At 46.2% G+C, this 23,534-nt stretch overlaps 6 protein-coding genes across 9 annotated transcripts; 3 read left to right on the forward strand and 3 right to left on the reverse strand.

Annotated features, from left to right (window-relative positions):
- Window positions 1-411: 411 nt before the first annotated feature.
- Window positions 412-4,028, reverse strand: LOC100834890 (ankyrin repeat-containing protein NPR4). The gene is made up of 4 exons (XM_003564514.4): window positions 3,824-4,028; window positions 3,323-3,721; window positions 2,031-2,443; window positions 412-1,529 (listed from the first exon to the last, which is right to left on the reverse strand). The coding sequence occupies exons 1-4, from the start codon at window positions 3,843-3,845 to the stop codon at window positions 696-698; spliced, it is 1,668 nt and encodes a 555-aa protein (XP_003564562.1). The 5' UTR covers window positions 3,846-4,028; the 3' UTR covers window positions 412-695.
- An 853-nt stretch (window positions 4,029-4,881) lies between these two features.
- Window positions 4,882-6,786, forward strand: LOC100846807 (probable pectate lyase 4). The gene is made up of 4 exons (XM_003567205.4): window positions 4,882-5,334; window positions 5,435-5,997; window positions 6,098-6,166; window positions 6,261-6,786. Exons 1-4 carry the CDS (start codon window positions 5,043-5,045, stop codon window positions 6,525-6,527), a joined length of 1,191 nt encoding a protein of 396 aa, XP_003567253.1. The 5' UTR covers window positions 4,882-5,042; the 3' UTR covers window positions 6,528-6,786.
- A 526-nt stretch (window positions 6,787-7,312) lies between these two features.
- LOC100820999 (pentatricopeptide repeat-containing protein At1g10270) lies at window positions 7,313-13,122 on the reverse strand. The gene is made up of 4 exons (XM_010234228.3): window positions 10,520-13,122; window positions 9,663-10,411; window positions 8,986-9,595; window positions 7,313-7,609 (listed from the first exon to the last, which is right to left on the reverse strand). Exon 1 carries the CDS (start codon window positions 13,036-13,038, stop codon window positions 10,576-10,578), a length of 2,463 nt encoding a protein of 820 aa, XP_010232530.1. The 5' UTR covers window positions 13,039-13,122; the 3' UTR covers window positions 7,313-7,609; window positions 8,986-9,595; window positions 9,663-10,411; window positions 10,520-10,575.
- A 1,142-nt stretch (window positions 13,123-14,264) lies between these two features.
- LOC100821298 (caffeoylshikimate esterase) lies at window positions 14,265-16,739 on the forward strand. Of its 4 annotated transcripts, none has more exons than XM_024459522.1 (9): window positions 14,265-14,472; window positions 14,562-14,614; window positions 14,698-14,742; window positions 14,844-14,937; window positions 15,042-15,074; window positions 15,275-15,421; window positions 15,514-15,644; window positions 15,739-15,876; window positions 15,992-16,739. In XM_024459522.1, the coding sequence occupies exons 5-9, from the start codon at window positions 15,068-15,070 to the stop codon at window positions 16,319-16,321; spliced, it is 753 nt and encodes a 250-aa protein (XP_024315290.1). In that variant the 5' UTR covers window positions 14,265-14,472; window positions 14,562-14,614; window positions 14,698-14,742; window positions 14,844-14,937; window positions 15,042-15,067; the 3' UTR covers window positions 16,322-16,739. The 4 variants fall into 4 exon arrangements, with proteins under 4 accessions (XP_024315290.1, XP_024315289.1, XP_010232535.1 ...); XM_024459521.1 differs by having other exon boundaries at window positions 14,710-14,742; XM_010234233.3 differs by lacking the exon at window positions 14,265-14,472 and having other exon boundaries at window positions 14,475-14,614; window positions 14,710-14,742.
- A 1,430-nt stretch (window positions 16,740-18,169) lies between these two features.
- Window positions 18,170-21,667, forward strand: LOC100835820 (UDP-glucuronic acid decarboxylase 1). The gene is made up of 7 exons (XM_003564517.4): window positions 18,170-18,830; window positions 19,591-19,738; window positions 19,818-19,897; window positions 20,285-20,368; window positions 20,457-20,531; window positions 21,018-21,110; window positions 21,181-21,667. The coding sequence occupies exons 1-7, from the start codon at window positions 18,273-18,275 to the stop codon at window positions 21,367-21,369; spliced, it is 1,227 nt and encodes a 408-aa protein (XP_003564565.1). The 5' UTR covers window positions 18,170-18,272; the 3' UTR covers window positions 21,370-21,667.
- On the reverse strand, window positions 21,648-23,059 carry LOC104583350 (dirigent protein 16). The gene has a single exon (XM_010235244.3). It carries the CDS (start codon window positions 22,525-22,527, stop codon window positions 21,865-21,867), a length of 663 nt encoding a protein of 220 aa, XP_010233546.1. The 5' UTR covers window positions 22,528-23,059; the 3' UTR covers window positions 21,648-21,864.
- Between the last annotated feature and the right edge of the window lie 475 nt (window positions 23,060-23,534).

Consider the following 23,534-nt stretch of genomic DNA (forward strand, 5'->3'; position numbering starts at 1 on the left):
AAAAGATCCAGGAATCAAGAAAGGACAACAGTCACTAAATTTAGATCCAGAGTAAAATAATAGTTCTTAAGATTTGTCTTGTTTCCAAATCACTGTTAAATTGAGGCAAAGGTTTAGTTGCTTGATAAGTTGCTTTATACATGCAATATAAAAGCAAAATTATACGTGTAGCAATAAGCGTCATATTAAGTCAATGCAAAATCAGTGTCTTCAAAACACGATGCCCAACTGTGTAAAGCAAGTAAAACTAACAGAACATGCTACTGCACTGCCACATGAAAGTTAAAAATGCAACAGAGGAGCAAGTTCACATTTAGGATCGAGGGCCAGGATCTTACTTGAGCTATGGAATGTACGCTTGCAGTTGCATCATAGTAGATTACAAGTAGGTGCAAGTGTACCAAAGAACCAAAAGAGCAATTCTCATGAGTCATAACTCATAACAGCTTAAGAACAGAACACACACAAAATGCAGAACTCACTTGTACAACAGATTGAACACAGTTAGTTCTTCAATTGCTGGAGCCTTACACGATGTGCCTCTCTTTTAGTTCTGCATGGTTTGTTGTTACAGATAGGAATTGTGTAGAATGAAGGAATAATGTGAACTAACGTATTTGTTAATTTGTGGATCTGGAATTTCCATGTACATTCTCATTTCCAGAGATGAGGCTGAGTTTAAACACCCTCTCTCTTTACAAGGCATACACTTGATTAAGCTCAGTCTCTGAGATTTCAGTGTTGTCAATCCAGGAGCTCGAGCCACTTCTTCTTGACATCTTCTCTCTTTTTCTTATCTTCCTTATGCGCTTTGATTTCACCACATAGTATGTCATTGTACCAAGAACACCAGACATTGTGACACCACCTATCAAACTAACCAGTATTGCTGCCCATTGGAAATGGCGGCCTAGCACAATATAGCAGGAGGCAATGAAAGAAATGGTAGTACAAACTGATGCTAGCCACATAAGCTTGTTGATCACCTCGACAACCTTCCGCTCAGACTTGGTTTCTCCCCTGACAACTGTTATCTGAACGACGACCACTGCCAGTGATGTGAACAGAGCTATGGCGTTGAAGATGAAGAATATCCTGAAGGAGGTAGCCTGGACAACAACCGCAACTCCATTGTTATCATTTCCACCAGGTACAGTGAATATGGCTGCAAAAGCAACCGTAGCAAAAAGAACAGCAACAACAGTTACAGAATTCGTTGCATTATTGATGCCTTCTCTGTGCAATTTTCTGAGTTCCTTGGCAATACCATGCACATTTTTGTTTGTTTTTCTTGTCTGTTCGAGCTGAGTGTGGACGTCTTTCTTTATCTCTGTCACTGTCTTCCGGAGTTCATCTCGAGGCTGGTTAAGCTCCCTTGATCTGAGTGCGCCATGGTGAGATAAAATATCCTTAATTTCAGAAGACTCTTCACATTGTGGCAACCCTTCCACTATATCATAAGCAGTTTTGTGATCTCTGTTAAGTGCATTGACATGGGTATCTGGTAACCGCAAAAGAACAATAACTATCTGCAGAAGATAGAAATGACAGTGATAGTCAAGCATAAAATATGGAAGAGGCAAGTGAAAGTTTAAGATATAAACTTGGTTATGTAAATTGAAAAACTATGGTGCAATAGTCCTTTTTACCATATAATGGAAAAACTAGTCAAGCTCTACCCTGGAGCACAAACCATCACAGCCTTTCTACTAACTGCAGCCTAAGAAAGTATTGACACTACATAGTACACACAATCTTATGAGCATACCGAATAACTTCGTTCTAATTAAAAAAATGAGTGAAAGACAATCTTATGAGCGTACCGAATAACTTCGTTCTAATGTATTTTGCTTGGATGATGCCCCTCACCTATAAGTATAACAGTAAAACCTATAGGCTATGATCTATAAATATACGAAACGGTTATCAATACTTTTGCTTGTTGTTTCTTTAAAAGGGAAGAAAAATGTCAATGCAAGTGAGGTGAGATATACAAATATGTAAAAGGATATAGGAAAGAAAATAAACACCTCTGCTCGCTTTTTCCTTGTTGCAACATGCAAGGCAGTGTTTCCATTTTTGTCTGGCAGCATTACAATTGCAGGATCGGCATCGACAAGTGCTCTAAGAACATCACAATTAGTTCCTTTTACTGCCATATGCAATGCTGTTTGACCTTTCTTGTCGTTTCTTCTTGCTAGCTGCGGATCTTTCTCAAGCAATGCTTTTACAATTTCAGTATGTCCCTGTCGAGCAGCAAAATGTAAAGCATTTTTTCCGTTATCTTTGGCCATTTCAACCAATCCAAAATCATCTTGTTCTAGTAACAATTTGACAACTTCAGCATGTCCCCTCGCAGCTGCTGATATAAGTGGAGTAGTATTTGCAGGGCCAAATGTTTTCGCGACCATCCTATCGCGAAATAACATTTCCTGCACGACAGCTAACAAAAGATGTACAGGTTAGGATTTTGTGCTTCCTATGTAACTAAGGGGCAACATAAACATATGATAAGGAAAACAGTAACCACAATATATTAATACAATATCCTAACATATCCTTGATATAACTGAACAGTCCGTTATTCAGTTACACCATTACCATGTATAAAAGTAGAAAGTGATGGCTCTAATAGAAGCTATCCAGGATATGCCGAACACAGCACATGAATTCGATGCGAATCCACAGTCACAGGTATTTGTGGCCATGACACGATTACAGGTATTTGCAGCCATTGCGATATCCCAAATATCCAGATCAGACAACACTTTTTTCAATTAATCCTGTCTTAGAAAGTTCTACCAATTTTGCAACCAGATTACCAGAGTCTTTGAAGTGTAACAGTTTATTCCCTAGACATATATACACTGTGCTAGAGACAAACAGAAACTAGTTCCTAACACCTGATTATTATTATTTTTTGCAATCAGCAAAAACCTGCGCGTACTATAATAATCTAAACAAACGCGGCACAAACACTGTAACAATTTTGCTTAAACACAAAACACTGCACAGAATATAATAGTTTAAGCAAATGAGGCACAAATACTGTAGCCATTTTGCTTAAACTGGAAAGGATTTTTCCTACTGTCACTGTAATTCCAGTCTATGCCAAACTTCTTATTTGTAAGAAATCAAGCAGTTTCGAACTTTACTGATCTGAAAACTTTTGCATAAGATCCTGGAACAAAACAGTGGTGCTGGTAGTGAGCAGGCAGTCCCTACTAAACCAGCAAACAACCGCACGGTTCCAAGCTCAAGGCTCCAAATTTTATCGGGGAGATACACAAATTGCAGCAGCGGGCTCAAGATGGAATCTCACCATGATGCCCTTCTCTAGCCGCGACGTGCAGCGCATCGTACCCGGACCTGTTCTTCGTGGCGATGCTCTCGGCGTCGAGGTGCCGGAGCAGCTCCACCACCACCTCCAGGTGCCCTCTCTCCGCCGCGGCGACGAGCGGCGTCTCCCCGGCCTCGTTGGCCTCGGCAGCGACCGCGCGACGCACCGCCTCCAGCTCCTCCCCTCCCTCTCCCGTGGCCGCGACCACCGCCGCGTCCTCCAGCGCGTAGCGCAGCGCCGCGGCGTCCCCTGCCCGCGCCGCGACGTGCAGGTCGGTGTCGTTGTGCCGCCCCGTCACCTGCCGCACGTACCGGCCCCGCTTCCCGCTCCCCGACATCGACATCACCTTCGCCATGCGGCCACTACCGGACTCGCCGCCCTCTGCGCCCAAACAGCAAAAGAAACGAACAAAATCAGTACGGTTCGCCGCGAGACCCTAGGTCCGAACATGATGAACGACCAGTCCGTCCAACGCCCGCTCACCTTCGAGGATCTCCAGCGACATCGCGGCGAATGGAGCGAACGAGCCAGGATAGGGGTCGCGCGGCAGGAATTCCGAGGTAGGGTTTGCGCGGGGAGCGCTTTAAGAGTAGCAGGCCTCGGCGGCGCGGAGGAAGGCGAGAGGAAGGAGAGGTGGGGGCGGAGGAGGACGAGACGGTGACGACTCCCTTGGAGCTTTTGCGGAGGTTTTTGTGGGGGTTCGCGCGAGCGGAGACGGGGGCGAATGGGGAAAGCGAGGGCCGGCTGTGGGGGGCCAACGGTCAGCGAGCGTGGAAGCACAACGAGCCTAAAAAGAAGAAGCTTCAGAGCAGCTTCCCTCTGCTTGGAACGTCGACGTCACAGGATGAGTCCAAGGGGAGACGGAAGAAGAGTCGGAAAATGGAGAAGACTCGTGCGTCACCGGCACCACCGGAACCGAACTCGGCAGTCAGCACGTTTGGTTATTTGTTTTCTACCGATTTTCTACTTAAGGATGGTGTGAGCTGATCAACGATGATTAGTGGGCGACAAAGCCACTGTCAAGTGGACTACAACTCTACTGGCGACTGGTGAGTGGTAGTGATTTTACGCTGTGAACCCACTGAACCGGACTGGCATTTGCGAGAGGATGCGGGGGGTCTAAACACTTCGATGCGCTTGTTTGATTTCCTTGGCCGGTTCTGTGTGTGGAGTTGTCGAATTGTAAGCTTCCAGCTGCTGATGGCATGGGAAGAAGATACGGAAGATGGACGAGAAAAGCGACACGCAACTTGCAGCTGGAATGAAGAAACTCGGCCGGGCAGGCCGTAATGGCGACGTATCGTACTTGTACTGGCTGTGTTGAAGTTGATGTTTACGACTTAGGAAACGAGCACTGAGGACATCTCTTCGAAGGAAAGATTTTTTTTTTTGTGGATATTACGACTCAGGAACGACCATCAAAACGCTTTTTATCAGTGCTTTGCTTGCTAACAGTCCCGATCGAGTCCTGACGAACACTACGATAAACGGCGACCACGGTCCTTAAATTCAGGCGTTGCTGTTTCTTTGGGCCGGACTGAAACGCCCGCCGGCCCGCGCGACACAACTGGAAACGGGCCACAGAATTAAGCAGCGACAGTAAATGGCAGCAGCCGTTCTCGCCCCGATCGAGCGCGCCTCATCAAATACCAGGCCAACACGTTCACTGCTCGACACACTGAAGAACCGCCCCTAGCTTGCGATGGCGCCTCCTCAATCCGACGAGCAACTCGGCGCCGAGCCAGCAATGGAGGGTCTGACGATACCTCCTGATCAGAACGACGAGCCAACCATGGACGGCTACACTGTGCCTCCTCACGATCATTCCGTGGACCAGCTGATCGGGAACCTGCCTCCCATGCAAGACACGACGTTTATCCCGTACGCAGCGGTGGATTCCTCGCTGCGCGCCATGGCCGGCCAGGCCGAGGGCTTCGGCCGCCACGCCATCGGCGGCCTCCACGGCGACGTCTACCATGTCACCACCCTCGCCGGTTGGCACTAAACTAAACACACCTCTCTCCGTCCTCCTCATCTAGCACGCCTTTACCGCCATTCCTGTCATAGATATAGTGATATCCTCATGTTCTTCAGACGACGGGCCGGGGTCGCTGCGGGTCGGATGCCGGAGGCAGGAGCCGCTGTGGATCGTCTTCGACGTGTCGGGCACCATCCACCTCTCATCAGGCCTCCGCGTGTCGTCCTACAAGACCATCGACGGGCGCGGGCAGCGGGTGACGCTCTCCGGCAAGGGCCTCCTGCTGCGTGAGTGCGAGCACGTGATCCTCTGCAACCTGGAAGTCGAAGGCGGGCGCGGGCACGACGCGGACGCCGTCCAGATCAAGCCCCGATCCAGGCACGTGTGGGTGGACCGCTGCGGGCTGCGGGACTTCGCCGACGGGCTCCTCGACGTCACCTGCGGGAGCACGGACGTGACGGTGTCCAGGTGCCGCTTCTCGGCGCACGACAAGGCCGTGCTCATCGGTGCCAGCAGCGGCCACGTCCAGGACAGGGGCATCCGGGTCACCATCCACCACTGCTTCTTCGACGGCACAAGGCAGCGGCAGCCCCGCGTCAGGTTCGGCAGGGTGCACCTCTATAATAACTACACCAGGGGCTGGGGCATCTACGCCGTCTGCGCCAGCGTCGAATCACAGGTGAATAGGTGATTGGTTTTATCGTTGCCCGCTTGTTGCTGCCAGCTGAAGTGTCTTGGTTGATTTTGTAATTCATCTGCTCGGCGTGTTCTGGCTGCAGATTGTCTCCCAGCACAACATCTACGAGGCGGGGGAGAAGAAGAAAGCGTTCATGTACATGAACGAACAGGTCGTTACTTAAATTTGTGAATGGTGTTTTCCGGTTAAATTTTGTACTAACATGATATGTTGCTGAAACATGTTTGAGTTTGTGATTCATGCAGGCGGCGGACAGGGATAAGAGTTCAAGCGGGAGCATCCGGTCTGAAGGCGACCTGTTCCTGAACGGTGCGGAGGACTGCAATGAAAATGATTCTGAAGAAAACCTGTGGGACTTCGAGGTCAAGAATTGCTACCAGTCGTGCTCGGCCCAGCCTGCGTCATTGGCGCTCAAGGAGCTCCTGGAATACTGCACCGGCTGGCAGCCGGTTCCGTTGCCGGAAGACATTCGTTTCGCCGAAAATTGTGCTGCTGCTACGACTGACATCTGAACCATTGTGAAAGTTTAGAGTACGTGGTCCAAAAAATAACTTGCTCCAACCATATCAAAAGCACCCCATAAAAGACCAATACCAAAACAAGGTAATTATAGGTAACGGACACGCGTGATCAATACTATGAGCATACCTGAATTCTTAAGTCAATGCATACTTTGTGACCAGACCTGTGGATCTGATGATTGATCCTATTGGAATAAGGTTGACACGACAGAGAAACAGAGAATATAAATAGATCAACTGGAGTACCTGATTCCGACCGATTGCGTCCGCATAGATTTTGCACGCGCTTTGTATCACACGAAGCAATTTTTAACTTCCCGTGCCAAGGAACCAGTGCAATCTTTTGCAAACAGATTCATAAAACCGGTCACATACTGTTGTCTTGCTTCTGTTTTTTGTGATATTGACCGACACCAATTTATGTGCACGTTTTCTTCTGCTAGAGGATCGAATTAAATATTCAAGGTCAAAAGGAAGGATCTCTGTCTCTGAGGAAATAGTCAATCCAGATTTCAAGTACAGAATCCCCAAAGAGGATTTAGTGTGCAACAGGGATCCCCTACTGCAGTCTGCAGGGGAGCTAGGTAGTTTTCCCAATTTCCCTCGAGTCGTTTGGTATCAGGTGAATGGAATGCCGCGCCAATGTTTTTCTTTTTTCCTACAAAATTTCATAAAAAACTGTACATTCTGAAAGCTAAGAAATACAAACAACATATACAAAAATCAGTAGAAATTATAGACAATTCTAGAAACAACTGTAAAATTGCACATAGATCTGAAAAAAATGACAGTACTCTAGTAAACAGAAAATATCTGAAGAATAATAATTTTCTGCACATACAATTGACATGTAGCGTCTATATCTGAAACATGTGGGTACTCCAAACAATGTAATATTGCTTCTCAATGAACATACAAATCTCTGCCATCTCCTAACGGTGAGAACCTGATTCATAACACCCAGTGAGACTGAGGGCACTTGGACTAAACAAAACTTAAACTCAAAGGATGGCAAGCCAATTGATTCAACCAATGCACATTGTCCTTGGACATAAACCTTTCTTTATCCTCAGCTGGAAAACAAAAGCAAAAAAAACATTAGGACAAAAAGGAATAAATATTATGTCCAACTCAATTTAGTTACAAGATGGTAGTAAAATATGACAGGTCGAACAGGCAATATGACACAACTGTGTTTAGCTAGCGCATCAGGACACTGCAGATCTAAATAATTAATAATGACTGCATATGCTTAAGTAAAACAGATTGATGACAATCAAACAAAAAGGCACAAACCCATGCAAACTAGCATGCTAGGATAAATGCTACCTTGTCATAGTTTAAGCAAGTGATGAGCAAGTGGCCTGGCTTGAATATGAATAGTTAGGCACATGTTGCTTCTCAATGAGCCCATTGTAAGTTTAGAAACGCAAGCTTAATAACTCTATATGTGCTCATAATTAACACGTGTTTCTGAACAGACAAAGTGGCATATATATTTATCTATCCGTGTAATCAGTCCTTAACTCAATTCACCTCCTCCTACTAATAACCCAATCGCTTCAACTCAACTGATGTCTAACAGGCTTCAAATTTGTATAAGCATAGTTAAGGACGCATAGCAAGAAGTGAATTTTTAGAACCATAGCCATGGAATTTGTACTGAGAACCAACACCAGCTAAATCACTGATAAATTGCAAGAGAAGTGCAACAATGCCATCCTTCAACAGTATGTGCATCTATTATCCCTAGTTGGTTTTGGTGCTTAATCACAAATGATTAAGGGACTAACCAAGAAAGTTGAGTTTTATGTGAAGGTATATTCCCACAATAGTGTTGAAAGATATAAATGTTGATCCCTCAAAAGAAAAGAATAAAAGAAGCAGCTTCCATTTTTGTTCTCTCTATTTTAGTGGTGAAAAATCACTTGAGTATGGCAAACCCTAATATTAACAAGGTTTCGATAAAAAGCTCACAAGAAGTGACAAAACTAAGTGCAAAACCAATCCCACCAAAGAGCCAAAATCTTATTTATTTTTTGAGTAAATCCAAAGGGTCTGGATTTTGGACCGGAGGTCTGAATTTCAGTCTTCGGTATGGATGCACGGATTTAGTGCCTAGAAATGTTTTTGTTTTATCCAGAATCCGTCTGCACATGGCCCAGAGATCGGGGGTCTCGAAGTGCCCTGGAGGTCCCGACTTGCCTAGGCAGCGGTTCTATAAACCGTCCAAAGTTTTGTTCCCCTCAACAGAGACGTAGAATCCCTCAAAATAAGTGTACTATGAAGAGATATATAATGATGGATTTTTTAATAAAACTGATTTAGAGTTATAGATGTTGGTAGATTTTTCTATAAACGTGATCAAGCTTTACAAAGTTTGAGTTAGGACAAAGCTACAACTTCTCATATTTAGGAACAGAGGGAGTAGAAAAGAAAGAAAAGTCACCTGATTTATTCAGAAATTGGTCCGTGGCTAAACAACCCATAGAAGCAGCTTATTCTTTGCACTGAGTCTTTTTTTGCAACAGCACCACTGCTATGAGCCTACAAACAGCATTGGTGTTTGAGCTCACATATATGGCAAGCTTCTTCCCCTGCAACTCAGAAAAAGGAGACATTGCTTTGTGCCCTGCCCCCAACCCAGGAAGCAGAACTAGTACCTTCCTTGAATAACTAATCGTGATGTATTGAAGAAATTCTCAAATCACTCACTAATCTACATCAACTGCAACACCTTCTGAACAGTCAAGCTTATCCATTGTATAAGAAGTAGCAACAACATGGGTATAGACAATATTGCTGCCTAAAACATTCGATGATGCTGACTTCTCCTGCAGATCAATATTAGGTAATGCCAAATGCTTCTAAGCTCATCTCTAGAGCAGGCATACCAACTATACCTTGAATGGCCCCTTGTCTGTTGAGGAAATGTTTGGAACACGTCATCAAGTAAAATAGATTAAGTATTGTCAGCTGGCATACTGAATGACGAGTCAATCTTATCTTTTGAGGTACCAATAGTACCTCTTGTATTTTCACCATGTGTTGAATGGTCCCTGAAACAGATGAGATCGGTGCATAAGCAAATGGAATTCTGCCCACGAGTTCAAAATAATTGAGTACCTTCAAAGATCTCTCCAGTCAGAATCTGCCCGTAGACACACTCCCCAGTCCCCACAACAACCATTATCCCACTACAGTATAACCCTGTAGGAAATATTTAAGAGTTGTGCGAGGCTGCCAGCACAAGTTCTCAATGATGATGATGATGATGATGATGATAACAGCATTGGATAGCAGGAAATGCAAACTACGGCACTTGGCCATACAAATGCACCAGCAAGACTTTTCTCTTGATGGTCTTTTGCAGCAGATACACAAAACCTTTGATGCAGATGACTGATGTTTTGCAGAAATAACTACGGAACCTAACAATATGTATCACAATGCATTAATAGTTCAACAATACAGAGTCAAAGCAATAAAGCTGTATGTGTGATTAAACAACCAGAAATTACTACCTGCCTACATATGGAATGAAAACTGAAAGAAACAACAATCTATGCAGCGAACATCTCTGTGGTAAAACACTACCAATATCAAATTCATACTGCTAAACCCTTCAATGGTTGTTCGGGTGGATATGATGACCCCAGCTCATCGTGAATGTGAATTATCAGGCCCACTTATTACAATCCTATTATGGACCAATGACGGCCAAATGTGCAAATATTGACACCCAAAATGTCTGAAAATTACTAGAACCTGGCCACTTAATCGCCTACTTCCTGCTTTTCTCGATCAGCTTACAGACCATTCCATTCATGCAGAAGCTTGTTGTAAACAAAGACAACAAAATTGTTGACAATGTCCTGCGAATAGCAGATCATAAACATCAGCAAATAGTTGCACATATGAGAAAAAAAAGGGAAATCAAATGGTATGGGCACTGTTTAATTAGGGCCACCCACAATCAGTACCTGCTCATTGACTTAGGGTATACTTGGTCTGGAGCCCAAGATCGCAAAAAAAAAAACTAGTAATGCTGACTGTACTTGACAGCTATATCATCTGGTGTCTGAGCATTAAAGTCCTGCTGTGGTGTCTGAGTGGCAAATTTCGGTCCTCCCTGAGGAGACCAAGAACCCAAACTAGACTGGGGTGCTTCATGAGTACCAAGCAATGCCCGTGATGGCTGATAAGCGCCATAACCAGACTGTTGCGCTTGAGGGGCGTCATACCCAGGCTGTTGCGCTTGATGAGTGCCATTCTCAGGCTGTTGCGCCTGATGAGTGCCATTCTCAGGCTGTTGCGCTTGATGATGCACTTGCTGAGCATCATACGCTGTCTGCCATGGGCGAGATGTTCCAAACCGGGGATGTTGAGCCTGGTGAGAAATATCTGTTGGTTGTTGTGGACGAGTACCAAATCCAGGCTGCACCGGTGGAGCTGAGCGAAAATCTGGTTGGTGCACTTGAGAAGCACCAACTGCATGCTGATAAGGGAGAGAGGTGCCAAACTCTGCCTGTTGATCTTGAGGCAGGGCAATCCCATGTTGTTTTCCTTGAGAAGGTAGACCACACTGAGGAGCACCAACTTCTGTCTTTTCAACTTGTTGATTTCCAAATACAGGCTGCTGAGATTTAGGAGACATCCACTCAGGTTGCTGCACCTGAGATGCATCATTGCCAGGTTGAAATGGTCGAGGAGAACCATAGCCTGCTTGACCTTGCTGAGCTGTGTAGCTGCCCTGTGTCTGATTAGATGCAAATCCTGGTAGGCCCTGAGGTGAATTGCGAGGGCGAAAGTCTGGCCTTGGCTGAGACGGTGGCTCTGGTTTTTCTTCAAAAGCTTTCTCGATCTCATCGTGCCGATCGGCATTCTTGAAAATCTCACTGACAAACTCACGAAACTCGGGAGGAGCTACAACACCACCCCTTGACATGTCCCTCACCAGGTCTCGCGTTCTATCTAATTCCCTTTCCTTGCACAATGCCTTAACCAGGATCTCAAATGTGGTTGTGTTTGGCTTGATCTCCTTGTCAGGCATTCTTCCATACACCTTCAAGGCATCATCAATACGGCCAGCTTCTGTAAGTCCTTCAAACATACGATTGAAGAAACCGATATTAAACTTTGGCCCGTGCTCCCTCCCATCGGCCATTTTGTAGAAATACTGCATCGTGTCATCCACACGACAAATCTTGAAGCATGAGTCGACTAGGTAAGTGTAGGTGTACACGTCTGGAAGCACCGACTTGCTCTCCATCTCCTGGAAGAGCATCTCGGCCTCTGATAGAAGCCCGTTCTCACAGAGCTTCCCGATAATGTTGTTGAAGCAGCCTACATCAATCTGGACATTCTTCCTAGGCTGCCTGTGGAACACCTTGATGGCCTCGTGAAACTTGCCCTCCTTGAAGCACTGGTTGACCATGACATTGTAGGACTCACTGTTGATTCCGATGAAGCTTGGCGGGGTGTGGTTGTCAACCATGGTCTCCCATAGGTCATTCGCCTCCTTGAGCTTGTCATGTTTGAAGAGTGTCTCGAGCAGCACGTTGCAGGTGGCAGGTGTCATCTTGAACTTTCTGTCTAGCAGAGACTCGTAATTCTCCATGGCCTCCTTGTCCATGCCTTTCTTCCAGTACCCCTCCATGAAGCTAGTGTGCACGACGCCATCATAAACAGCAGCCTTCTCCCGGAGCTCGTCAAAGAGCTCGAAGGCCTTGCCCCAGTTGTCGAGGTGGATGTAGCCATCGATGAGGTTCTTGTAGACGATGGAGTCGGCGCCATGGCCGCGGTTATACATCTCGTGGAGGAGTTGGTGGGCTTCCTGGATGCGGCCGGCGGCGACGAGGCCCTTGGTGAGGTGGCGATAGGTGACTGCAGAGGGGGAGAAGGAGGTAGCGCCGTCGAGCAACTCCTGGTTGGCCTGGAGCGCTTTGTCGACGCGGTCGGCCTCACAGTGTGCGAGGATGAGGGTGTTGTAGGAGACGACATTGGGAACGATGTTGGAGCGGCGGAAGAAGAAGTCGAAGAGGGAGACGGCGTCGTCGTAGCGGCCGGCGCGGACCATGGAGGCGGCGACGGCGTTACAGGTGAATACGGTCGGACGGACACGGGAGGAGACGGCGGCGCGGGCGACAACAGTGGCGCCATCGAGGTCGCCAGAGCGAATGAGGGACTGGACGCGGTTGTGGAGGCTGAGGCGGGGGCCGACGAGCGAGGAGGTGGTTTCGGGAAGGCGGGGCGCGTTGGGGTCCCGCTGGGGTGGCGGAGAGGAGGGGTCGCGGCGCAGGGCGTGGAGCGGTGGCTCGATGCGGAGGCGGCGCTTGCGGCGGCGGCGCTCGGCAGCGGCCTCCTCGGCGGAGGAGAAGGCGAAGTGGCGAGATGGAGGGAGCAGTGGGGACGAGAGGGCAGGCTGGGGGTTTATGGTGTAAGGGAGGAAGTCGGAATGGGAGAGGCGGCGGATGAGGAGGAGGCGGCGGTAGAGCGCCATCGAGCCAAGGGGAGCAAAACCCTTCTTCCGATTAGGAGGGCAGGGACAACGGCGGCGACGTCAACCGAAGCGAAGCAGAGCAAAACCCTTCTTCCCCTTTCTGGTTCTACTTGGGCTTGGGCTTTACTTGAGGCCATCCATTCAAGGACTAGTCTGTCTGGGCTTCTATTTCATTTCAGTAAAACTGAGTTCGCGCGTCAGAGGAAAGTTCGATGTCAATGTTCCTATTTGTTTTACTGTATTTATTTTTGCTAAAAAATTGTTTTATATTTAGGTTCTTATAAAATAATACTCCTACAGGTTCTCAAAAATATTCACATTTGTTTTGTTTGTGTTATGAAGATAGAATTACAATCCGCTGTCAAAAGATCTGTTGGCATCGTCGGGGCACCCAACTGTTTTATCCAAAGAAAAAACTGTTGGCATTCTTCAGTACACTGGTATTGATACAGTCATATTATGATAGCCAACAGAAAGGTACAAATGCCAATTTAGGCGTTAAAAAAGTTAGTTACTCTCGACGACATTCGGAATACGAAAGAACGTGACCCAAGTACACACATACGTTTAATATTGCTACACGCGTAGAAAGTTTGCCCATTTCCGTAAAAAAAAGTTTGATCATGTAATTCACGAATTGCGTTGACTTCCTCTACTTTCCTGGGATGCGAGTATTGGCATTGGTGACGAAGAAAAGCACGTTGGTTTTTAGATGTGCACTTTGTAGTTGAAAACTTGAGGCTTTGTCTGACTTTGACAAACGACAGGTGGCTTCTGCAGCTCCATCCTCCCCGCTGCGTATTAGCGTGTACCATCCTCCTCTTCTCCAGCGGCGGAAGCTCCCTCTCTCGCTTTCACTCGTCTGGGTTTGATTGGTTCCTGGAAGACGCTCATTTGGACCAGGCACAAGGTGGTTATTTTTCTATGGAACGTTTTTCTATATTTTAAAACAAAATGAGAAAAGTTGCATTCTCATTCTCTTATGTAGCGTTTGGTTGAGATCATGTAAAATGTAATGCAATGGTTCCAACGGTTAAGATGATTCATGTGTTTGGTTACTAAAACATAAAAACTGGAATGGAACCATATAGTTCCTAAAAAGATATTCTTCCAATATGCCTAACAATCTCATTCTTAAAAAAAAAATCAGTTGGTTCCCGGGATATAAAAAAGTAAAACCGTTTCATTACATCCCATTAGTATAAAAAGAACTCTTTCATTCCATTACTTAGCGCCGAAGCTCCGTTTATTTGTTCTCTGAATCGATGACCATTCCTCGTCTCAATCTGTTGGTGCGAACTGTCCGAAGCTCCGTTTGTTTGTTTGTCCTCTGAATCGATGACCATTCCTCGTCTCAATCTGTTGGTGCGAACTGTCCGAAGCTCCGTTTGTTTGTCCTCTGAATCGATGACCATTCCTCGTCTCAATTTGTTGGTGCGAATTGTCTTCAGAGAGAAACTGTATATATATCCACCACTCCTGGTATTCTCATGTTCACAGCTTGCTTGCTTCTATCTTCACAGATTAATTGCTTGGAGACGTACTGGACATAGCTAGCTTCCAACACCGTGCCATGGTAATTTCGGGGAGCAACCTGCATGCCGATCTTCTTTCGTCATGTTACATTTTTGTCTCCTATGAATCTTAGCTCTGAGTTAGTGATCTTTGCAGGCTCAGTACAGAGATGATGTCAAGTATGAAGAGGTCGGTCCTGTGACACGTTGGCCAGGAAATTTTAGGTACTGTATTTTATTTGGATTCATTGTGTTTGCTAACGCGTAGATGCGCATGTTAACTATGGACAGGACTTCATTGTGAACTCGCGAGGCAACAGGCTGTTCACCTGCAGATGGACGCCCAAGAAACTACAGACAAAAGCTTTGATCTTCATCTGCCATGGTACCAATCGATCCATTGTCCTTCACATTTTGCAATTCAATTTCACAGTGCTTGTAAAGCTAAGCAGAGGAAAAGAATGACTTCTTCGTCTTCGAAATTTCCAGGATATGGATCGGAGTGCAGCATATCGATGGGAGGTACCATTAATATTCGTCCGTGTTAATTACAACCCTGTTAATCGATAGAACGATTTGATCATCCGAGATGAATGGAACTAACTCTCTCCGTTCCATAAAGGTTGGCATGGTTAGTTCAAAACCATGCCAACCTTTATAGTACGTAGGGAGTACCTGGTTAGAGGTAGCTACAGTACTAACAAACTCTACCAAAAATCCAGACACCGCCGTGCGATTGGTGCATGCCGGCTACGCCGTTTACGGGATAGACCAAGTGGGGCATGGCAAATCTTCTGGCTCCAAGGGTTACATTTCGAGCTTCAGCGACATCGTCAAAGACTGTTCCGATTATTTCAAGAGCATTTGCGGTAAGATTAATGGGGTTTCTACCGTTCTACGACTCCGCAATCGCAATTTCTCTTCTACAACAAAATTTTTAACTTGAATTTCGCAATCTCAGAGAAGCCAGAGAACAAGATGAAGAAGAGGTTCCTCTACGGCATGTCCATGGGAGGCACCGTGGTGCTTCAGCTCCACAGGAAGGATCCTACCTACTGGCACGGTGCCGTGTTGCTTGCTCCCATGTGCAAGGTCCACATGATTTTGATTTCAGCCTCTCCTAGGTAAAACATGCCACACCGTCGCCCAGTTATTTTACTGGCTATTTTCTCTGACGTGATAACAGCTAGCCGATGGCATACGACCTCATCCGGTCGTGGTCGGGGCTTTGAAGATGATCTGCACCGTCGTGCCTAGCTGGAGAGTGGTCCCAGCTCCAGACATGCTGGACCAAGTCTGTAAAGATCCCCAGTTCAAGAAAGAGGTACAAGTCTAGTAAAATTCTCTCTTTTTTGGCCACTAGCTAGAGAAAACCTGTTGTTGAGCGTACCCTGCTAATTTCCTGTGTCTTCTGAATGACTGAATCCATGCGCATGCAGATCCGTTCCAACCCGTACATGTACAAAGGGAGAATGGCGCTGCAGACAGGCCATGAACTCCTGGCGGCTAGCCTGGACATCGAGAAGAACCTGCAGGAGGTCACTTTGCCCTTCTTGGTCCTGCACGGGACCGACGACGTGGTGGCGGATCCTTCCGGGAGCAGGCTGCTCCACGAGCGGGCGTCCAGCAGGGACAAGACCTTCAAGCTCTACCCAGGGATGTACCACGTGCTCATGGCCGAGCCGCCGGCCGACGTCGACCGGGTCTTCGCCGACGTCATGTCGTGGCTGGACCAGAGGGCCGGCGGCGCCGCCAACACCTGTAATTGAAACTGGACAGAAGTGCAGGACGCAGAGAGGTTGTGGGTACTGTACATCAGATGAAATCAAAGCGTTCTTTATTATTACTCAGAAAATTCTTTATTTTTATAGTGCTAAAAAAGAAAAGAAAAGATGGGCGAAACTTGTCACTGGAAGCTGATTAGAGTTGCTGGTGCTAATTAAACCGGAGGTGTTGTGCTCGTAGCGTGGGTGGTGTGCATTCGCTAACCAACAACCTGCGGAGGAGTAGAAATTAGAGATGGCAGTTGGATGATGGATGCTTCAATCTGACGAAAAGTCGTTCGCTAGCTCCGAGAGGGACGTCTTGCCAATTTAGCAATGCCGATTTGTAGATCCAAATCAGAAGGCGCATACGTGCGTAGGTTGGAGAACGATTTTGAATAAATAATGCAGCCGCCTGAGTGCATGTCGGGGTGGGTCAGATCTGAGCAGTCCGAGCCCTTTCCAAGTCAAAGCGTCTAACGAATCCGTCCGATCGCAGCGAGAGATTTTGCGTTCCACACCCTATGTCATCTGATCCTCCTTCGATGATCTAAAGAGGTGACCTAGTTTGTCAGTAACGACGAATATAAACGCTTTTGAAAAACACTGCAACATGAGTAAGTAAGTAAGGCATCTTCCGGCGCCATCGGGTTTCTCTAATTATCTTCCTCTTGCTCCTGTTCTGGCCGGGTTTCATGAGGTTGGGAATGGGATCCGTGTGTTTGGTTTCTCTTGCCGGTGGCGACCCACCCAACAAACGAATATGACACGTGGATTCTCACTTGGCAACTCGCTAGGTCTTGTGTTGTTTGCCCCCATTCACAACATACATTGTCTCCTCATTTAGGGGTATACAAAATCGGGTTGGACCTAACCTGTGGAAATCGACGAGCAATCTACTAGTTCATCTGACTTCAGTAATCGGAACCTCAACACTAAATGTAGTACGCAGTTCACCCCAATTATGAACATCCCTATCTTCATGTGCCTCCTTCTTGCCTTGGGTGTCTGACGTTCTTTTTTCGAAAAAGGCGCTCAGCTTTTTGCCAGCCATAATGCAAGCATAGGGATGTTTTTGCATTTCTCCATCTCGTGGTTTTGGACCACTCGGTGAAATGAAATGCAAGTTGCTTCATGCATTACGTAACAGAAATGGTTTTGTTTTGTTGGTAGATAATTGCTCGGATTAATTGAGAGAGAAAAACAAAAACTTCCATTCAAGTAGTTTACAAAGCAGTTTAACGCTTGTTTGCTGATGTAAGTCATTTTTTGTCAACATTCTCTAAGTTATGGTCGTGAAAAGCTTTGACTCAAAAGTTCTTTCAGGATGCATTTTTGGCCTAAACTTGGAACACGTGCGAGCATTGCGCCACTGCCTCATCAACTCGTGGTTAATTTTGTATATTCGCTACAGTTTGCCATATCGTGTATTCTTTCATCTTTCGTGTCTTCATTTACAACCAATTTCGTCAAAAGCTTAGAGCGAGAAACATAAGAAACATCACTTCCCTTTTAAAGCAGTATCATTTCATCGGGATCATCAACGAGTGTCGGTGGTATGGCTCGTAGTTTGGCAAAAACCACTACTGATGTAGCTAGATCCTCAAAAGCCAACATGCAAAACCAAATTAAGCCTTGTTGGAAAAGCTTATAGTAATATGGACCGGAGTGAGTATGTAAGTTCATGTTGATCTATACTAAAAAAATCTCCAATAAATACAATTCTTCAAAACAGCCTCCTGCTGAGCACGGAGTATAATTTTGGGTGTGAAGTAAAAATATTCATATACTTCTAAACAGAAGAAAAGGGGAATATTGGAGGACCAATTCGCAACAAACGGAGAACTGCTCGCACAGTTGGGCTCGTTTTCTTCTCCTCCTGCGCACCTCCACACCCCACCAGTACCCACCGCACCAAACACCGCCTCCTCCTCGCCGCTCCCTCCGCTCTCCCGCCATGAAGCAGCTCCACCACAAGTCCCCCACCCACGCGCCGTCGCCGGCGCACGCGCCGGCGTCCAAGACCTCCAAGCCCGCGCGCCCCGGACCGCGCACGTGGGTCGGCTACCTTCTCCTCGAACAGCGCCTCCTCTTCGTCCTCCTCGGCGCGCTCATAGCCACCTCCTTCTTCCTCCTCCGGCCCTACATCTTCTCCCTATCCCCCTCCAACGTCACCGACCGCAGCCCCATATTTTCCTTCGCGGCTCGCTCGTCCGCCTCCCGCGTCCCCGCGGGCTTCCGCCCGCCGCCTCGCCGCGTCGTCGTCACCGGCGGGGCGGGCTTCGTGGGCAGCCACCTCGTGGACAGGCTGCTGGAGCAAGGGGACAGCGTGATCGTGGTGGACAACTTCTTCACCGGGAGGAAGGAGAACGTTGCGCACCACCTACGGAACCCCAGATTCGAGCTGCTCCGCCACGACGTCGTCGAGCCCATCCTTCTCGAGGTCGACCGGATCTACCACCTCGCGTGCCCCGCATCGCCCGTGCACTACAAGTACAACCCCATCAAGACCATCATATCCTTTTCGTGGCCCGGATCTGTTCTTACTGTATGATTTGCTTGCATTGATAGCGACTCGATCTAATCTTCTTCTGTGCGGTTGTGAGGGGTATGCTTGATGCAAATCAGGCACAAAAGTGCATAATTTGGTCTGGATCAAGCGGATACGGCGATTGTTTGGCAGTGTTGCTTGAACTTATGAGCGTTTCAGTTCATAATTTGCTACTTTTCTTGTACAAATCTAGGAGAAATTTCCATTTAGGAGGATCTGGAAGACTGACAAAGTTTGCTAGGTACGATGCATATAACAGTTATCTCAAACTTGGCACTGTGTTAGACTTTTGTTGTAGAAGCACTCTATTCAAATAATTTTATTTAGATTAGTTTACTACTTGGAGTGTTTTTAACATAGAATCCCAGTCATGTATTCTGGTCATGTAGAATGCAATGACACTTTGATTTGTGTGAAACAAATTTTCCTATGATAAGTTTCGTTTTCCCAGCTTTAACTGAACATAATTAGTGACTAATTCTTTCTGGTTTAACTGGAGATCAACCATTGTAGTTTATCAATCAGGAAGCAAATCAGACTAAATAATTGATATGATCCTTGTAACATTATTTTCTCATGAAATGGCTTTGAGTACCACATATCTGAGTGGAGGTATACACCTTTTGATTGTGTATCTTATGTTAATTTCACTATCATATGAGAGTTCTGTTATTGTGTTCAAGACTAAAAGTAACGGCAAATTTGGCTCCTTAACAATTAATACAAGACAAATGTCATGGGAACTTTGAATATGTTGGGTTTGGCAAAGCGAATTGGTGCAAGGTTCTTGTTGACTAGCACAAGTGAAGTTTATGGTGATCCACTTGAGCATCCACAAAAGGAAACTTATTGGGGGCATGTTAATCCTATAGGTACGTGTTGTTAGTTTATTACCTCTTGATTATGTTCAGCACTTCACATCTCACAGAATTCAACCCTGGCCTTTTCCAGGTGTTAGGAGTTGTTATGATGAGGGCAAAAGAACAGCAGAGACTTTGACCATGGACTATCATCGTGGTGGTGGTGTTGCGGTAATCATCTAATATATCCACTTAACCTCTGTGACTGAGTTTATGTTATCATTTGGCAAATATTGTTATTTAGAGCCTTTATGATTTTCCTTTACTTAGCTGGTAAAATATTATTATCTTTAATGAAAGCACAATCGGAGCATCTTTAGTTATCATAATTGATCTATCCCATTTTGATTCTTGAGTACCAGGAAGATCCAGATCTATCCAAATTTCTTGTTATAATTTGTTTGGATAAAACTATTATAGATCATGAGATAAAAGTTTGGTAAAATGCCATTTCCATTAGCATGTTATGTTGTCGTTTCTTAACACAGCATTATGTGACCAAAGTGTTTTTATTGTAATCGCTTCTCTACATTCTTTTACTAACTGAGATAAATACAGGTACGCATTGCCCGCATCTTCAACACATATGGTCCTCGTATGTGCCTAGATGATGGCCGTGTGGTTAGCAATTTTGTTGCACAGGTTTGTTGGGCACATATCGTATATTACTCGTTTTTAGCTGCACCATTGGATGAAGCCCAAATTTATAGTGGCATGATTATCCTTGCAGGCACTGCGTAGACAACCAATGACAGTTTATGGTGACGGAAAACAAACTCGAAGTTTTCAATATGTTTCTGATCTGGTAAGAACTATGCACTTGCAGTATTCTCGTTATACATTGATGTGTCATGTGTTCATATTCTCAATTACTCATTAGTCGTATATGTTCTTCACTGTCAATTCCCTACTATGATTTCTCTGAGTAACACTGTCTTCTGCAGTTTACTTTTATACACTTGGATGTAATGAAATGGTTTATCTACAGAAACTTGTTGCACTTCTTTCATAACCAATAGCATTCAGACCCAACTTCACCAGAAACACTTTCAAGTAACAAACGCTGTTTTAGAGGCCATGGAAATTAGTTATTGATATGTTTTCTAGCAGAAAAAATAGCTTCAGTATCGTTGCCTCTTCTCCCCCCCTTTTTGCATGAAAATACTCTACGATTTTCTATCATATGTTTGCTTGCTTGTCTTTAATGAATGAAGGCTGATCAATGGCTGCACAGATTTTGGATTCCTCCTGTCAGGTATCAAGTTTCTCATGAGCTTTGCATGTTTTCTAGGTTGCAGGATTGATGGCTCTCATGGAGAGTGATCACATTGGTCCTTTCAATCTGGGAAATCCAGGAGAGTTCACCATGTTGGAACTTGCGGAGGTCTGTATAAAATTTGTTCGGCACACTTTTTTATATGAAACACAATAAATAACTATTCTGCCTTTTCCAGGTTGTGAAGCAAACAATTGATCCAATGTCGACAATTGAATTCAAACCCAATACAGCTGATGATCCCCATATGAGAAAGCCAGATATTACCAAGGCCAAGCAACTGCTAGGTTGGGAGCCAAAGGTGTCGCTCAAGGAAGGCCTTCCCTTAATGGTGACAGATTTCCGTCAAAGGATCTTGGATGAGTAAACAAAGAAACATAGTGACACATCGGTTATCCATTTGATTCTGAATGCTGCTGCAAATACATGCCGAAGTTCTTCGCCAACTGGATCCATGCAGTAGAATCGTTTATTTACATCTTGGTGAGCCTGAACAGAACCAGTCACATATTTTGTCCACGTGTGGAGCTTTAGAAGTGGACTGGAAGATAGGGGAAGGAGTTGTATTTCGGGAGACATTGGGTTTCAGTCTTTCGGTTAACTCGTAACTGTAAAATGAAATACTTTTAAGTGAAATGTATAATGTAATGAAATGAGCTTGTGTATTTCTTTGTCGTGCATTCGGTTCAGTCTCATTCTTTGGCAATGTGTTCAACCGTCAGTACTGCACAAAATGATTTACAGACTACACCCGGATGCAGTTATTCCTAGCAACACTTATCTGCATCTCTCTGATCAAAGTTTTGCTGTAAAAAATTCTGAAGCTTCTGCACCACTGGTAGCGAGGCCCGCTCCAGAGCTTTCACTTGAGATGCACACTGAAACTGAGTGCCCTGCTCAGGCTGACATTCCCACCAGTTTCAGGCACATCCGCTGCTTTGACGACCGCGAAACCGGAGGCGCCGTCGTACCTCCCCGTCCCTCCGACCACCGCGACGTGAGACTCTTCCAGGCCGTCGTGAAGGACCCCGAAGAACCTGATGCTATCCTCCGCGCCATCGGCGGCGAACAGGGCCTTCACTGCCACCATACGGCTGGTGCTGCTATTACCATCCAAGCCGGCGACGAGGACCCCCTGCAGCTTCCCGGCCAAGGGCAGCCCGGATTCCCTCTTGCCGTGGAGCTGCTCGTCGACGAGGGTCACCGTGCCGGGCCGGAGCGCTCCTGGCCGCGTCAGGGCGCGCAGAAAGCTGCCGGAGTGGCCGATCGGGCCGTGGCTGGTGAAGATGGGGGGTTTCGAGGAAGGGGCGCCTCCGGCATTGGGCGGTGCGGCTCCGGTGGTGTATAGCGTTATTGTGTGGCCGGTGCCGTGGGAGGGGGGTGAGGGGCTGTGAACTGCCGGGCGGCGGCCGACCGCCGTGTTTGCGTTGGTTAGTAGGAGTGTGAGAGCGATGCAGGCTCCGGTGAGGATATGAGCATAATTATGTGGTTGCATCTTTTGGCTTGGCGGCGAGTTTACGGGCATTTCTGCTTGCGTGGTTGCTTAAGTAGGGCAATTTATATGGATTTTGGTTGATCGAGATCAATGACGAGATGCAATGCGGAGTTGGTTCAGACGAACTGCTCCATTTGGCTGATTGGCTCGGCAGCAACTCCACCGTAACATTGAAGGCGAGGGGTGCAGCTGGACACGAGATGCGTTGTTTGCAATCGACTTTTTGAGAATGGGGATCGCTTGTTTTTTTAACTGCTCGGAAGCTAAAAAACGCTGGCGTGCGCTTCAGATGGAAGATGACAGGCCTGCCCGTCGGCACTGGAGGTTGGTCACTCGCCGGTTAATTTGTCTAAGGAGAAGACGGTTCAGATCATTGCCTTCTTGTGGTGTTGGTGGACGGAGAGAAATAAAGCTAGTAATGCTAGAGGAGAGCTATTGTTATCGTTGACGAATTTCAGTTTACTGTCCGCAACTTTACAACTGAGTGGAAAACAACTTTCATCAAGGAGAAGCCTATTCTTGTTCCCCATGTTCAGATATGGCAGGGGCCGCCGGAGGACTTCGGCACTGTTTGGTTAGGATTAAAACTGTTTTCTAATTTTTGGTTTATAAGCCACAAAAGCATCTATTTAGGTGTTTTCGATTTTGGTTTTTGACATTTGACTTGATATTGTTAGATGATGATATAAACAAAAAGTCAAAGTCAAAATCACCTATTTAGGTGTTTTTTTTGCTTATAAACCAAAAAAAAAACAGTTTTAAACCAAAACAGGACCTTCATCTAATGCTGATGGTGCGTTTGATGACGGTCTGGCAGAGCCGGATGGCGCTGCATTGCCCGTGGTTCTGATGGAGATATTATTTTCGCTGCGGCCCGACCGATCCCGAAGTCTTCCGAAGCCCTTCAAACTGAAGGCATGGCCTTGATTCATGCTATCATGTATGCACCACACTTTGTGGTGGAGACTGACTGCCTGATCCTCCAACGTGCGATTTCAACGACGGATTATGATGCGGCCCGTTAGGCGCCATGTTCA

The sequence above is a fragment of the Brachypodium distachyon genome, chromosome 2, assembly GCF_000005505.3.
Source record: "Brachypodium distachyon strain Bd21 chromosome 2, Brachypodium_distachyon_v3.0, whole genome shotgun sequence".
Taxonomy (NCBI): domain Eukaryota; kingdom Viridiplantae; phylum Streptophyta; class Magnoliopsida; order Poales; family Poaceae; genus Brachypodium; species Brachypodium distachyon.

Bases quoted from the DNA above. Each gene is read 5' to 3' on its own strand.
- LOC100821298 (XM_024459521.1), top strand. The intron at 15,422-15,513 runs GTAAGATTAATG...TCGCAATCTCAG, and splicing joins TTATTTCAAGAGCATTTGCG to AGAAGCCAGAGAACAAGATG. The intron at 15,877-15,991 runs GTACAAGTCTAG...ATGCGCATGCAG, and splicing joins ATCCCCAGTTCAAGAAAGAG to ATCCGTTCCAACCCGTACAT.
- LOC100820999 (XM_010234228.3), bottom strand. From the start codon at position 13,038: ATGGCGCTCTACCGCCGCCTCCTCCTCATCCGCCGCCTCTCCCATTCC.
- LOC100846807 (XM_003567205.4), top strand. From the start codon at position 5,043: ATGGCGCCTCCTCAATCCGACGAGCAACTCGGCGCCGAGCCAGCAATG. The intron at 5,335-5,434 runs GTTGGCACTAAA...CATGTTCTTCAG, and splicing joins CCATGTCACCACCCTCGCCG to ACGACGGGCCGGGGTCGCTG. The intron at 6,167-6,260 runs GTCGTTACTTAA...TGATTCATGCAG, and splicing joins TCATGTACATGAACGAACAG to GCGGCGGACAGGGATAAGAG.
- LOC104583350 (XM_010235244.3), bottom strand. From the start codon at position 22,527: ATGCCCGTAAACTCGCCGCCAAGCCAAAAGATGCAACCACATAATTAT.
- LOC100834890 (XM_003564514.4), bottom strand. From the start codon at position 3,845: ATGTCGCTGGAGATCCTCGAAG. The intron at 3,722-3,823 runs GTGAGCGGGCGT...GTTTGGGCGCAG, and splicing joins GTCGCTGGAGATCCTCGAAG to AGGGCGGCGAGTCCGGTAGT. The intron at 2,444-3,322 runs GTGAGATTCCAT...ATCTTTTGTTAG, and splicing joins GGCTAGAGAAGGGCATCATG to CTGTCGTGCAGGAAATGTTA.
- LOC100835820 (XM_003564517.4), top strand. From the start codon at position 18,273: ATGAAGCAGCTCCACCACAAGTCCCCCACCCACGCGCCGTCGCCGGCG. The intron at 20,532-21,017 runs GTAAGAACTATG...CATGTTTTCTAG, and splicing joins TTCAATATGTTTCTGATCTG to GTTGCAGGATTGATGGCTCT. The intron at 21,111-21,180 runs GTCTGTATAAAA...TGCCTTTTCCAG, and splicing joins CCATGTTGGAACTTGCGGAG to GTTGTGAAGCAAACAATTGA.